This window comes from Carlito syrichta, unplaced genomic scaffold (genome assembly GCF_000164805.1).
Source record: "Carlito syrichta isolate Samal-C Ts95f unplaced genomic scaffold, Tarsius_syrichta-2.0.1 Scaffold310108, whole genome shotgun sequence".
NCBI lineage: Eukaryota > Metazoa > Chordata > Mammalia > Primates > Tarsiidae > Carlito > Carlito syrichta.
Window position 1 is genome coordinate 41291 of NW_007254204.1, and position 13643 is coordinate 54933.

Consider the following 13643-nt stretch of genomic DNA (forward strand, 5'->3'; position numbering starts at 1 on the left):
CCGGGCGCCGTCCGCCGCATGCGTACCTAGGCCGAGGCCCGCCCCGCTCGCAAGGCCGCATCTTTATTTGATTTCGTTCATGGTTTTTGGTTAGGCTGAAGTTTTGCGGGTCGGGTTAAACTCGGGACCTCCGCCAAGAGGCCCCGTGTGTTTCTGTATTTATTTATTTTTTTTGATTTCCAAAATGGCAGCCTCCAGCCGCGCACGAGTGTTAGATCTGTACCGGGCGATGCTGAGAGAGAGCAAGCGTTTCAGCGCATACAACTACAGGTGACCCGGCGGGCGGCGGGGCCAGGAGGGATGGGGAGCCACCGTCCTGGGCCGGCGGCCTCAGGATAGTGACTGGGACTCGCCACCGAAAAGCGTGCTCCTGCCCACAGGTGTGACTCTCTGAAGCAGGAGGAGCAGTGGGCTTCGCTTGTCCCTCTTTGTCGTAGGGAGGGCGATCAAATCTTGTGACGTTTCCCCCCCCCCCCCAAGACGGATACTTTAGATCGTGCTCTAGAAGCCTGATTAGTGTCATGTTTCTGCGGTTAAAAAAGAAGAAGAAGAATGGAAATCAGCAAGGGGTGAAGTTAGGGCCAGTGTGTTGCATATATAAAACTTCCCTTGAGAATCTGAAGAGTTGAGAGTGGAAGTGGCCGGTCGGTAGCACATGGCCACACATCTTAAGGCTCGCTCTAGCCCTCCCTTTTATTTCGGAGGTATCTTAGTTCTTTTGGTTGCCAGAGTCCAATCCATTGTACTTAGGATACAGTGGGTACACAAGTACTGGTAAATGGAAAAAAGGGTTTAAGATGCTGTCAGGAGTTGAAATGTTAGTTTATCCTGGCTCACCAGGCAGGGATCCCGCTTATGTGTTCTTAACAGTAGGACAAGGAGAGTCTAAACTCTTACGTCTTTAGTATAGCACGCTCAGTTTTTCCGTGCCCGCTCCATTCCCTTGTTTACTTATGAGTCCCTTATTCCTACTCTTTTTATGTATCTTTTTTCTAATTCAAAGCCTCTGCTGTCACATAGTTTCTGCTTCCTTATAACCTCTGACCCATCATTATTTTATATATGTTATGGATTCTTTATCTGCATTCTTTCAGATTTGGTGTGTTTACTAACTACCTCATCCCCTGTGAGTCTGAGTCATATTCCCGAGAACAAGAACCTGATTGGACCAGCTCATCTCTTTACACCCGACCTCACTTAAGTGATTGACTGTTCTGTGGATTGGGTGTCATAGGAGCAGAACCTATATCTGAAACAAACCTGTATAGATAGGCTCCCCTCTACTAGGTGTGAGCTGACAGGCACTGTGATGGGTAGGCCCTGTACAACCTTGCCAGATGACAGGAACTCTCAGCCTCTCAAGCAGTGACTGTAAATTTTTTAGAAACCTACCTAGAAGATGTATTCATCTTATAAATTTGAGAACAGCATCAAGGTCATATAAATAAGGCCATATCCGTCCAGTCAAGTGGCTAAAAGAAACATCTCATAGGAAAGCATGATTTTACCTAATGACTTTGGCTTTGGAAGGTAAACAATGTAAACAGGAGGCAGACTGGTGGATATTTAACAAAAATTAATCCAATACCTAGCATCAAGTACTTAAGCAAGTCTGTTGAGGGAATGCACAAAATGCTAGTAAATAAGTAGAAACTAGTCATTTTTACCACCATCTGGAAGAAGCTATTTTGTCATTTAAACTTACTCAGAATAAAAAAGGACTGGGAATCAGCACATGGTTCACACACTGAAGAATCAATGTCAGGGAGAGGGTATATTTGAGAGCACATTGTGGGAAAGTTCCCTTGGAGAATATAACTTGGACTGGTCACTGAATCTCTATTTTAGCTTTCCTGTTTCTAAAATTAGGCTATTGGACTAGACAGTCTCTAAGGATTTTTCCATTTCTAAAATTCCATTTGGAAATGATTTGTAAGCAAATGAGATCCAAGTTTTTTCAAGCGAATAAATGCCAATTCAACAGGAATCATTGCAGGAACATCATGCAAGGCTGTACCTGGTAGGCAGGAAATTGGAAATGAATTTTAATATGAGCAAGCAACTGTAAGAGGACATGCATTTAGAAAATAATTGGTCAAATTGTTTTTGAGTGTATGCTTTTAAGCTAAATTTATTATTTTCACATAAATGTATTATCCAAAGGAATCTGGTAATCATTTTACACTGTTGCCTGAAATCATGGACCTAAAACCTGAGATTTCTGCCAGTATCATCTCCCAAGATAATAAATTTACGTGTTATAAAATATGTTCTTTTATATTAAGGCTAAATCTTGGGAATTTCAAGGATATCTGCTTCCCTCTTCTCTAATCTCAGTAGCTCTTGGTTACTAATGGCAGATCAATAGTGAACAATACCCATTAATCAATTCTGTCTGCCACTACTGTTTTATATTCTTTACATCTGTTACTACATTGATTTTGATAACCTTCTGAGTTAGTTGCTATTTTTATGACCCAGTAAGGCAACTGAGGCACAGAGAAATTGTTACCAATCGAAAGTCACACAGCTAGTGCTGTATAAGTAATCAAAAGTAGACTAGTGCAGATGTTAAGCAACCTGAAAATTGTGATGCCTAAAGTAATTGTAGTGGTGAAATAAATATTTTGGAATTCTCTTGAAAGACAGAGAGAGAGAGAGAGAGAGAGAGAGAGAGGCAGAGAGAGAGGCGCCACATCTTAATAGCATGACCCCTGTCTGCTTCTCCAGTCTCAACCCAGCAAGTCCCACACATGCATCCAGCCCTCTGTCATAATCATTTGCAGTTTCTGAAATGTGCCATGTCCTCTTTGGTCTCTAGGCCTTTGCAAGTACTGTTCTATCTGGCATGCTCTTCACCACCCCTATCTAGAGTTCCTCTTCCTTCAAGATTCAGCTCTGTCACAACCTCTAAACAAGGTTTTCTGGTTCTCCCCATCCCACAGCTCCCATTCTCATCCCTACGCCTGTTTTAACAGGTCCCGATTATATGTGTTCTTTTACCTCAGTACTTCTAAAAAACTGAACCCTACTTAGCCAAGTGCTATCCCAAGCCCTGGAGATAGAAACATGAGAGTTTTGAACTCAGAGAGGCACTTTCCATCAATGGCTTCACAGACTATGTGGTACAAAGAAATAAAAGCAGTTTTCACAGACTGTGCTGCATGCTGTGACACCTATTTATAAATGAATTAATAAATCTAATACATGCTAACATCACATTTTTATAAAGAGTAACTATCAAAGAAGTATGCACAGGGTAGAATCAAGAAGGGTTTCCCAAAAGGTGACATTGAATCAAAGACATGAAGCAGCCTATTATGCTCAAGCAGTGAAAAACAGTAGAGCATTGCTGGAAAGAGTTAAGTGGGATTCAGAGGATGAGACTGAGATTGGAAAAGGCCACCTTTTCCAGGGTCCATGGGCCATACTGAGTAACATGGACTCGTAGGCAGCCAATAGCAAGACATAGCCAGACATAGTGGCTTGTAGTTCCATCTATTCCAGAGGCTGAGGCAGGAAGCCCAGGAGTTCCAGGCTACGATCACACCACTGCACTCCAGCCTGGACTACAGTGAGACCCCATCTAAAAAATAAATATACTAAAAATAACTAAATAAATACACATCAAGCTCTTGTCAAATAAGCACTCAGTAAGTAAAATTATCATAAATGGAGTTAAAATCTTGATATCATGAAATCTCCAAGAAGAATATTTAGTTTAGTGGTTGTCATCCTGGGATGATTTTATTTGGCAATATCTGGAGAAATTTTTGGTTGTTACAACTTGGATAGGAATGCTACTGGTATCTGACAGTTGGAGGCCAGGGATACATGGAGCATCCCCCATTAACAAAGAATTCGTGACCTGAAAAGTCAGTCATGCCAAGATTGGAAAATCCTATTTAGATGAGAACATTAGTAGTTTAAGGATGTGACTCTAGGGAACATCAAAATTGAAGGGGTGGGACAAAGGGGAGCCTCCTTTGGAGGCCAAGAAGACACAGTGTAAGAACATGATTCTCCAAGCCGGGTTTGGTGGTTCAGCCTGTAATCCCATGCTTTGAGAGGCTGAGGTAAGTGAATTGCCTGAGCCCGCGGGTTCGAGACCCGCCTGGGCAACTTGGCGAGACCTCATCTCTACAATAAATCAAAAAATTAGCCGGATGTGGTAGCGCGCGCCTGTAGTTCCAGCTACTTGGAAGGCTGAGGCAGAAGGATCGCCGGAGCCCAGCAGGTCGAGGCTGCGGTGGCCGGGAGCATGCCACTGCACTTAGTCTGGGCGACAGAGTGAGACTCCAACAACAACAACAAAAAAGTACATGATTCTCAAGCTTAGTGATCTCAGGACCCTTTTACATTTTTAAATGTTGCTGAGCACCTGAAGAACATTTTGTTTATGTGGAGAATAGTTAATCTATATTTATCATATTGGAAATTAAAACCAAAACCTTTTTAAAACACCTATTTTAAATGATTTAATCTATTACATGTTAATATACACAACATTTTTACGAAGAATAATTATTTTCCCCCCAAAAAATCAGAAGAGTGATATTGTTTGACATCTTACAGATCTCTTTAATGTTCAGTTTAATAGAAGATGGCTGGATGCTTATATTTGTTTCTACCTAAGATTTTTTGCCAGCTCACATGTTAACTTATCTAATAAATTCCACTGTATACTCCGAAAGAGAATGAGAAAGGGAAACGTCTTCTTGGTACTTATGAAAGTACTTTTCCTGAAGGATCTCCTGAAAGGTCTCAGAAATTCCCATGTAGCCTTGGATAACTACTATAGTGTCTAAAAAACGAGACGAGAACAAGCAAAGAGAGTAGGGTGGTGAAAGTCAAGATGGTCATGTACCACTGCACTCTAGTCTGGGCGACAGAGTGAGACTCCAACTCAAAAAAAAAAAGGAAAGCAAACATCTCCAAGACTTGACTTTAGAATTTTCTCCTTATTTGCCTTCTTTTCCCTGAAATTGTGACTCCTTAACTAATTTGCCTTATATATTGTATTCAGTATCATGAATGAGCATCATGAGTGAGGCAGTCTTGACTTAGAAAGTTTTCTGGCCTTTAAGTTAAGAGATGGTTCAAATTTTAGGTCAGTAGGTTTTTGATTGGTATAAATCATTTACTTCTGTGTGTCATCTATAAATTGAGAATCCCAGAGTTGCAAAACTTTTCTAGCAGAATGTTTAGTATTCTAATAGGTGGTCCAAAATCACTTCTGTATTTCAGCAGATGCAAGCGTTTCAGTTGCTACATAGTTATCTCTTAAACTAATAGTTCAACTGCCAGATCTGAAAGTCATCATAGCTAACAGCCATTTAACCAACTCAGTTAAACTTGTTAACTATTTTAGTAGGTATTATCATCAGCCCAAAGAACTCCATCACTGTAATATGCAGCTTTGATACAATGTTTGTTTGATTCATCATTCAGCCAACATTTATTGGGTACCTGTCATGTACCAGACTCTGCTCCCTGCTGGGGATGCAGAGATAAACAAAACATAAACTTTGCCCAAGAGGAGTTTGTAGTTCAGTGCATAGACTAATACATTCACTGAAAATTTCACAGCATAATGGCAGTGTACTGATAGAGAAATAAACAGGATATTATGTGAGCAGATAGGAGCCACAACATAGCCTAATCTGAAAGGGGTTTTTTTTAGGTTAAGAAAGCAACAATGACTGACCTGCGTTGTACAGGACTAGTAGGGATTAGCTAGAGAAGGGACGTAGGACCATAGGGGGCAAATACAAGAAAAAACAAAACAAACCAAAAAAAAACAGCTGTGTAGTTGGTGTAGTATGTAAGGAACTACCAGAAGTTTGGTGTTACTGATGCACATAGTAAAAGTGAGGGTGATAAGATAGGTGGGACCATCAATCGTAGAGAGTCTTGTAGGCCATGCTAAAATGCTGGAATGTGGTCCCAGGCAGTGAAGAGCCATTCATCTGTTTTAAGCAGATTGCAGATACACCTTTTAGCTAGTTCATCCCAAACGGAAAGAGACTGAAGACATGGAAGCCAATTGGGGAAGTCCTTGCGTTGGTTTATTGTATTCAAATGTTGATGAAGGCCTAACTGGAGCAATGGTGGTGGTGGTAATGGGGAGAAGGGAGCTGGTTTTGAGGTATGTTGATGAATAGAATTAGTTAGTCTTAGTGTTTGTGGAATATGTTGGAATACTTAAGAGTAAGAGAATATAAGTCGAAGAAGAAAAATCACTCCTAATGAAATATCAGGTGTAGAGGACAGTGCCTTGGTATGGGGAAGATGTTTTCTATGAGTATCTCTGTGCAGTGATAATAGATTCGTGCAAGCATCTAGACACTTCAGCATCTATCTGGATCTGAGTATTAATCTGCAGCACTCAATCTGCTTATCCCTCTTTTCTTTATGCAATTATGATGTATCCTTTTATATTGTTACTAATTTGTCTGTTAATGTTTGTCAATGCTCAACTGATTGTATCTGTTCTCAGTAATTATTTGTTTCACTTAATGGATGGCTGCTACCCTCATTAGACATCATTAATGCATCTATTAGCCTTATATTTATTATTTTGCTCCTAGAGTAATTTTCTGAAAGAGTTTTAATACCCACTCCTGGCCTAGTTTATCCAAAGTTAACTTATATGATCAATTCACTATAGTTATGAATTTTACTCTATAATATACTTATTTATTTTAACGACTGCATGTATTTCTTTCTGCCCATCCATACAGATATTTTCTCTATATAATTACCTCCAACATCCGATTCCTAAGAGTAAAACTGTTTTAACCAGAAATCACTACAGTAGTCAGAAGCATCTCTTTACTAAATCCCCTTTGCCCTTGAGTAAACCAAATGCTAAATTAAGTGAGAAAATAGTTCCCTGCAGCTACAGTCATTGATCCTCTGTCCCATCCAGTTTCTTATTCATTCAACAAATCTTGATTGAGCACTCACTGTTTACTAGAATTTAGGGTTGTTTCCTTTCTCCTCAGACTAAGGATAAAAAGCTTCCAGCACTGTGCTGGCCTCTGCTTTTGTGGGGATGTTGACATAATGAGTACAGCCTTCAGAGGCAACTTTTATACTTTAGCCCCAAACTTGAAACTCCAAAGGAAGGAAATCCCCAGTAGAGATGTAACCAAACCAAAGCAGACCCTGATCAGGCAGCCTTCTGGAAGAGATGCTGCTCATAGGTTCTGCCCATGCTAGGCCCCAGAGTCCTGATTACAATGGTCAGTCTCAGCACCTGGTTTAGGCACTTCTCCTTTTCCATATCTGAAGGGCTTTTCACTTTTTGATATACCGAAAGATATGTCCATACTCTCAGGTCTCTTTGGTTGGTCCCTCACTCGTCTCTCTTCATATTTTCCCAGTAGTTTTGTCATATCCATGGTTTCAGTTACCAGATCTGTGTTTACCCCCAGGTCTCTGTTTCCAGCCCAGGTTCCTCTCCCAAGCACCAGATGCATAATCACCTGCCTCAGATGAGTCCCCTTTAGAGGTGCATAAGAACCTCACACCTCCTCCAGACCTGCCCTGGCAAAGCTGGGACCTGAGCATTTGTCCAAATCTTCTTCTTAGCCCCAGCTTCTCCACGTGGTGCCTGGACACCTTAGTCTCATCCCCTCCTTTTCACCCTCACTACCTTAGCCCATCTCATCATGACTTCTCATCTGGACAATTGTGTCCCTTTACTACTGTCAGTCTCCTCTGCACTCTTCCCTCCTCACCATGATGTTTCTAAAATGCAGTCACAGCTTACTGAGCTGTGTTCTGGGCACTGGTCTGAGAGTGGTAGTCGAGTGATTTCTGGGAGGAGCAAGTTCAGTCGCTTCTCCAAACTAAAGACCTTGTAAGGAGAAAAACAAAGAGCTGAACCCAAATATTTGACTTGACTCCAGAAACTGTACTTTCTCCCAGGTACTCTGTCCCTTGTTTCACATGTGCCAGTGGCTCCGTAGGCTTTTGGAATAAAATTCATTCTTCACGTTCCACTCTTATTCTGCCTCTTCTCTTCCTATCTTCTTCACTTCCTATATTCTTCACTTTAGCCATATCAGAATTTTTGCTTTTTCTTAATGTGCCATGTAGCTTTAGGCCTTCATATGATGCCATAATGATTCCTGTGTTCGGAACACATCTCTCTCCCTTCTTAGAGGAAATTTTTATTCATCCTTCAAAATTCAGCTAACAGGTAAACTCCGGATAAGCTCTCTAAAACCTCCCAACCCCACCCTGCTCCCTTTCTAAAAATTGTTTTATAAAGGGAAGAAAGGGGAAAAAAAACTATAGTTGCCTCTCGTTGCTCTTGGGATAAAGTTCAAAGCCTTACCATGGCCTACATTTCCCTGCCTCTTTAGCCCCATGTCACCTTACACTTGGGGATGCTGTTGTCACACTGTTGTTTCTTGACCTCCATTAATGTTCTGCTTCCTTGTACCCTCTCTGTCCCTCTGTCTTGAAGGTCTTCCCTCATCGCTCTCTCGCCTAGACCCTAGGAAGCCACTTTCCAGTCCTGTAAGCACACATCACCATAGCAACACTTACAGCACTTTGTACTTTCCTAAGTCATGTTTCCCTGCAGTCTGACTGCAGGCTCCAGGATGTCAAGGACCAGGTATGCTTTTGCTCACCACATTCGCCCTAGTATTGATGCCAGGAGGTGAATCGCTGCACAAGTCTGTGGTGAACATGTGAATCATATTTATCACAGTCCCTCACTCATGTTCCAGACATCTGTGCAAAGTCCCGCCATAGCATGTCCCCATCACTCTTGCCACTTTTCACTAGACTGTCATCCTCCATGGGTGTAGAGTTTCCACAGTGATAGCACACTGTAAATAGGAGAAACATTGAGTGAACACCGTGTGTGGGTAACTGCTTAATAAATAGGGGTCAAAGAGTTGTTGATGCTACCAGAGGTGGCCATGTTCAACTCAGTCACTAACTTTGTTGTCCTTCCTCATCACATAGCTGAATACAGAGGATTCCCACAGAAAAGACTAGATTCAGAGCAAATTTATATCCATTTTTCCCCCAGAATTTTACTTATTAAAAAAAAAAAAAAATTTTTTTTGGAGTTGGAGTCTCACTCCGTCACCCAGGCTTGAGTGCAGTGGCATGCTCACGGCCACCCCAGCATTGACATGCTGGGCTCTGGCAATCCTTCTGCCTCAGCCTTTCAAGTAGCCAGAACTACAGGAGCACTCTACCATGCCCAGCTAATTTTTTATTTATTGTAGAGATGAGGTCATGCCAAGTTGCCCGGGCAGGTCTTCAACCCGTGGGCTCAGGCAGACTACTCACCTTGGCCTCCCAAAGTGCTGGAATGACAGACTGAGCCACCAAGCCTGGCTTTAAATATTTTTAAAAGATCTTCCTGCGTATGAAATTAGCATGATGTCTTTGTCATTAGTGTCAATGTCACATGTCTGTAGACAATATTGGAGCTAACACATAGTCACACAATAATAGGATAGTTTTCCTAACCACCTTCTGTGAGTTTGTGGGACATCATTAGCAGGAGCTGCAGATGGCCCTCAGCCTGGCCTAGCCCATGAGCTCCATCCATGTCTCAGAATTAAACTCTCAGCTGCCACCATCCTTGCACTGAAGGCTCCACGCTCATCCTGGCACCTCTTATTCCACAGCCATGGTCCGCACAGGCTGGTTCTTTGTGTCTTGTGTTTCAGTGTCCATATTTGCATGCTGCCACTACTGACCTGCCTGTCCATGTTGCCACCTTTGCTGTGGTTCTCTTGGTGTCTCATGCTAGGTGGACATAGGATCTGCAGGTCTCAGTCCTCTATCCTGAGCTAGGACAGAATACTTCTCACCACCAGTGAGGGTCTAGGGTTTGGAACCGTTTTCTTTGTGAATTCCGGCTGAACTCAAAGTGCCTCAGACAGGAATCTCTCTTCACCTTCTCCAACCCTGCCTCTCTTCTACCTTTGGTCCTTCTATCCCCTGAAATCTTCAGATCTGGTCTGTCTCCTAAGGGAAAGGCAGGAGTGGGCAGGGGCTCTATAATATCAATGTCATATAAAAGGAATTTTTAAGAAATACAGATGCTCCTCAACTTGTGATGAGGTTACATTCCAGTAAAACCATCATAAGTTGAAAATGTACTGAACACAGTACACCTAACCAACCGAACCTCATAGCTTAGCTAGCAACCCTAAATGTGCTCAGGACACTTCCATTAGCCTACATATGGGGACTATCATCTAACACAAAGCCTATTTTATAATAAAGTGTTGGTTATTTCATGTAATTTGTTGAACACTATACTGAGAGTGAAAAACTCTCAGAATAATTGGGTGCTCAAAGTATGATTTCTATTGAATGTGTATTGCTTTCACACCATCATAAAGTAAAAAAAATCCCAGGTTGAACCATTGTAACTTGGGGACCATCTACAGGTGAAATTCAAGAAGCAAGATGTATTAGAAATGTATTTTCTTATAAATAATTTTATTTCCCTTTAAAAAGATAAAAAACATATGGAAAAATTACCCCAAATATTAAGAAATCATCTTCCTCTGGTATGAGAAGAAGAAAGGTCCATGTCATTGAAAATGTCTGCTCCTGTAGTGGTTGTAGATGTGTTGTTTCATTAAGATGCTACCATCTGTTTCACCAACAGTTTTCAAAGACCAGAAGAACCAGTGTGTAAGATAATGTATGGAAAAATATGCCTCTTTGTTTTAATAAATTAAAAATGACTGGCGTGCAAAACTACTTCTTATTTTATAACATCTACTATTATCATATAGTCATCTTCTGGCAATAATATTATTTCCATAGTAATTAACTTTAATCCACAGTCACTTGAAAAGCTTCATATACTTCAGGCATGTAATTATTATCACAGGGAATTGTTTCCCTACATCTTTCTAACCCTGGGGAATAAGAAGGAATCCCGTGTTTATTTTTATTGTGTCCGCCATTTTTTCTTCTTTAAGAGTGGAGAAAAGAGTTATTACCTCTCTGTGCAGCATGTTTTCATTTTGCAGTTCGTTTATATTTTCATTTGCCAGCCTGAAGAGAAATGTGCTCAGAATATTGGAACCTAAGAAAAGAGAATCTGGTTGATTTATTTCCTATTCTCAGAGTCTTTACCATGTGTAAGAGAATGGGAACTGTGGATAGCAGGATTAGAAGTCAGCATACTGTGTGCCCAGGACTTGAGCATCTCTGGAATCATGACTGTCTGACTCTGACAAACAATGTGAATAAAAGAAAGCATGGGGTGCAGGCAGAACGCCTGTGTCAAGTGTGGGTGGAGCAGACAAACAGACTGGGCATTTGCCCTTCAAATTTGCCCTTGAAGTATTCTCTGGTGCCTGTTAAATTTTCAGTTCTTTAAGAGCAGAAATCCTGTCATATTCATTTTTTTTTAATTTCCCACTGGCTTTGCCTGTCTGTAGTGGAAACTCCAATGAAACGTGTGAGTAAGCTAGCAAATTATAAATGAGAGAATGTGTGTGTGATGGCTTTGTAGTCTGCAATGCACTTACAAATTTAGGTAATAGTAGTGCAGTTGGGAGTGTTTGGGAATTTCTTGTTTAGGTTGAAGTATTTTACGACTTAGCTAAAGAAGATGAAGGCATCTGTTAGAATCCCCAGTATTCCTGAGTCAGACCAATGTCATGTATCATTATTTTGCTTCCAATTATTTGCAGTGCCTATTTTCTTCTCTCTAGTTTTTGTGGACAGCAACTATTTGATGGAAACAGTGATATATAGCATATTCTTGTGAGTCATAGTCATTCAATTAGCAAATATTTTCTGAGTTTCTACTGTGTACCAGGCACTGTTCTAGGCACTGACGATACAATGAGGAATAGAACTTAGACAAATTTTAGCTTTTATGGAGCTTACATTCTGCTAAGATTGTGTTACAGCAGAGGTTTTCAATACTTTTGATTACTAAATCCGCTGGAGAGGGAAGTTTCAGAAATGGCTCTACTGAGGCTGTTACACTGATTCTGGGGATCATAAGCATTGGAAGAATCGCTCAAATTGTGATGAAAACTATTATAATGCTGAGAAAATCTGCTTGCCTGTGAGATTGTTTACTGCCTGAGAGACATCTCTTCCTTATGCACCCATATCTCCTAGTGTTTGGGGGAGGGAGAAGAAAAGGTGACTCTAGAGTGAATGAACATCGATTGGACACATGCTGTGTGACAAGCACTATATGTTAGGAACTTTATTATGCATTATCTTATATAATGCAGAACCACCATTAAATAGGTATTGGTCCATTTTACAAGTACGATAATAATATTAAGACCTTTTTTTAAATGTAAGCATTTTCCTTGGGACACATACTAGGCTCTTTCTTGCATTGTTTCATTTAACCATCATAAAAACTCTGAAGCAGGAACTTTTGATTTCTCCCATTTTGCAAACAAGGAAGCATCTCATAGAACTGAAGTAACAAACCTAAAATCACACAGCTGCTGTGGAGTCAGCTTTACGCCTGATTCTCATTGCCAGCACTCTTCCTCATGTTCCACATTGTTTTGGGCAGATCGCCTGCTCTGCCTCCACCTCCCTCTGAGTCTTTGGATGGGCTTCTTTACGTAAGAGACTGGCATTTTCTGGTGTCCTGCCAAATGGGTGCATAAAAGCTGCCAGTGGAAACCCCTAGCGATGAGTTGCTGCTGGTTTCATAGTGAAGCTTTTTCTGTACTTGATTCCCTTTGATTTCAGAGTTCACATCCAGAATTTGGACTCTAGTTGTTATTCCCTAAATAATAATTTTCATTTTCTTGGCAGTCCTTCCTCTTGGTGGCCTTGCTCACAAAGCTAAAACCCACACTGAATCCTCCTCCTGGGAGTTTACGGTCCTGTGGGGAGATGGAAGCCCCTGAGTACTTTGTCCAGAGGTATCTCATCTTTGGAACTCTACACCCCGCAGTAGGCACAGCCCTTTGTGTACTCATCTTTCAAGACAGAGGGTAAAACAGATACTTAAAAACTGTCACTTCACAGTTGGTATTTTAATAGATATTTCTTCCAGCTACTATTCTGTTTTAGATGTCTTAAGTAAATGTTTTGTATTGTGTATGTATACCCTAAGGCAATATTATCACAAAGGGTGCAGTTTTATAAATTGAAAATAAATTAACTTTAATGCATGCCATATGCCAAAATATCAGCAGAGAAACCGGAGCAGTGTTGATGATAAATAATATTTCTGCAAAGTAGGAGTAATGGAAGACAAAAACATGAAGAGAAAGGAAAGATAGGAGACAGGATTTTACGAGTGAAATCAAGAAGACAAGCAGGACTGGGAAAGGTTAATGTGCTGTAGAAGGAGAGTTTTCAACAGTAGAACACAGCTGAGACTAGCTTTAGCAGAGCTGGGTTGAAAAGTGAGCTCTCTGAGGCCCGTGGTGTTTGGAGTCTCATTTGGCCCTGTTGGCCTTAATAGAAGGAAACACTCCTGGCCCACAGCCTCCAGTTTCTACCTACCTGGCTGCAGCAGCATGAGCATCCCTGCTGAGGGCATCAGCTTGCCTCCAGCTCCTCTGTCTGCTCATGTGCTTATTCAGCCACCGGTCCAGGCACTGTTCCTTATGAGGATGTTACTGAGGGCCTGTGCTCAAGGAACCTCA

The 13643-nt window shown here is 41.2% G+C and overlaps 1 protein-coding gene across 1 annotated transcript in view; it reads left to right on the forward strand.

Annotated features, from left to right (window-relative positions):
• The first annotated feature begins 20 nt into the window (after nucleotides 1-20).
• Nucleotides 21-13643, forward strand: part of LYRM4 (LYR motif containing 4) — a 150390-nt gene continuing 136767 nt past the window's right edge. Inside the window, exon 1 of the mRNA XM_008068314.1 lies at nucleotides 21-270. Coding sequence (XP_008066505.1) covers nucleotides 185-270 — 86 coding nt within the window. The 5' untranslated portion in view covers nucleotides 21-184. The remainder of the gene's footprint in view (nucleotides 271-13643) is intronic.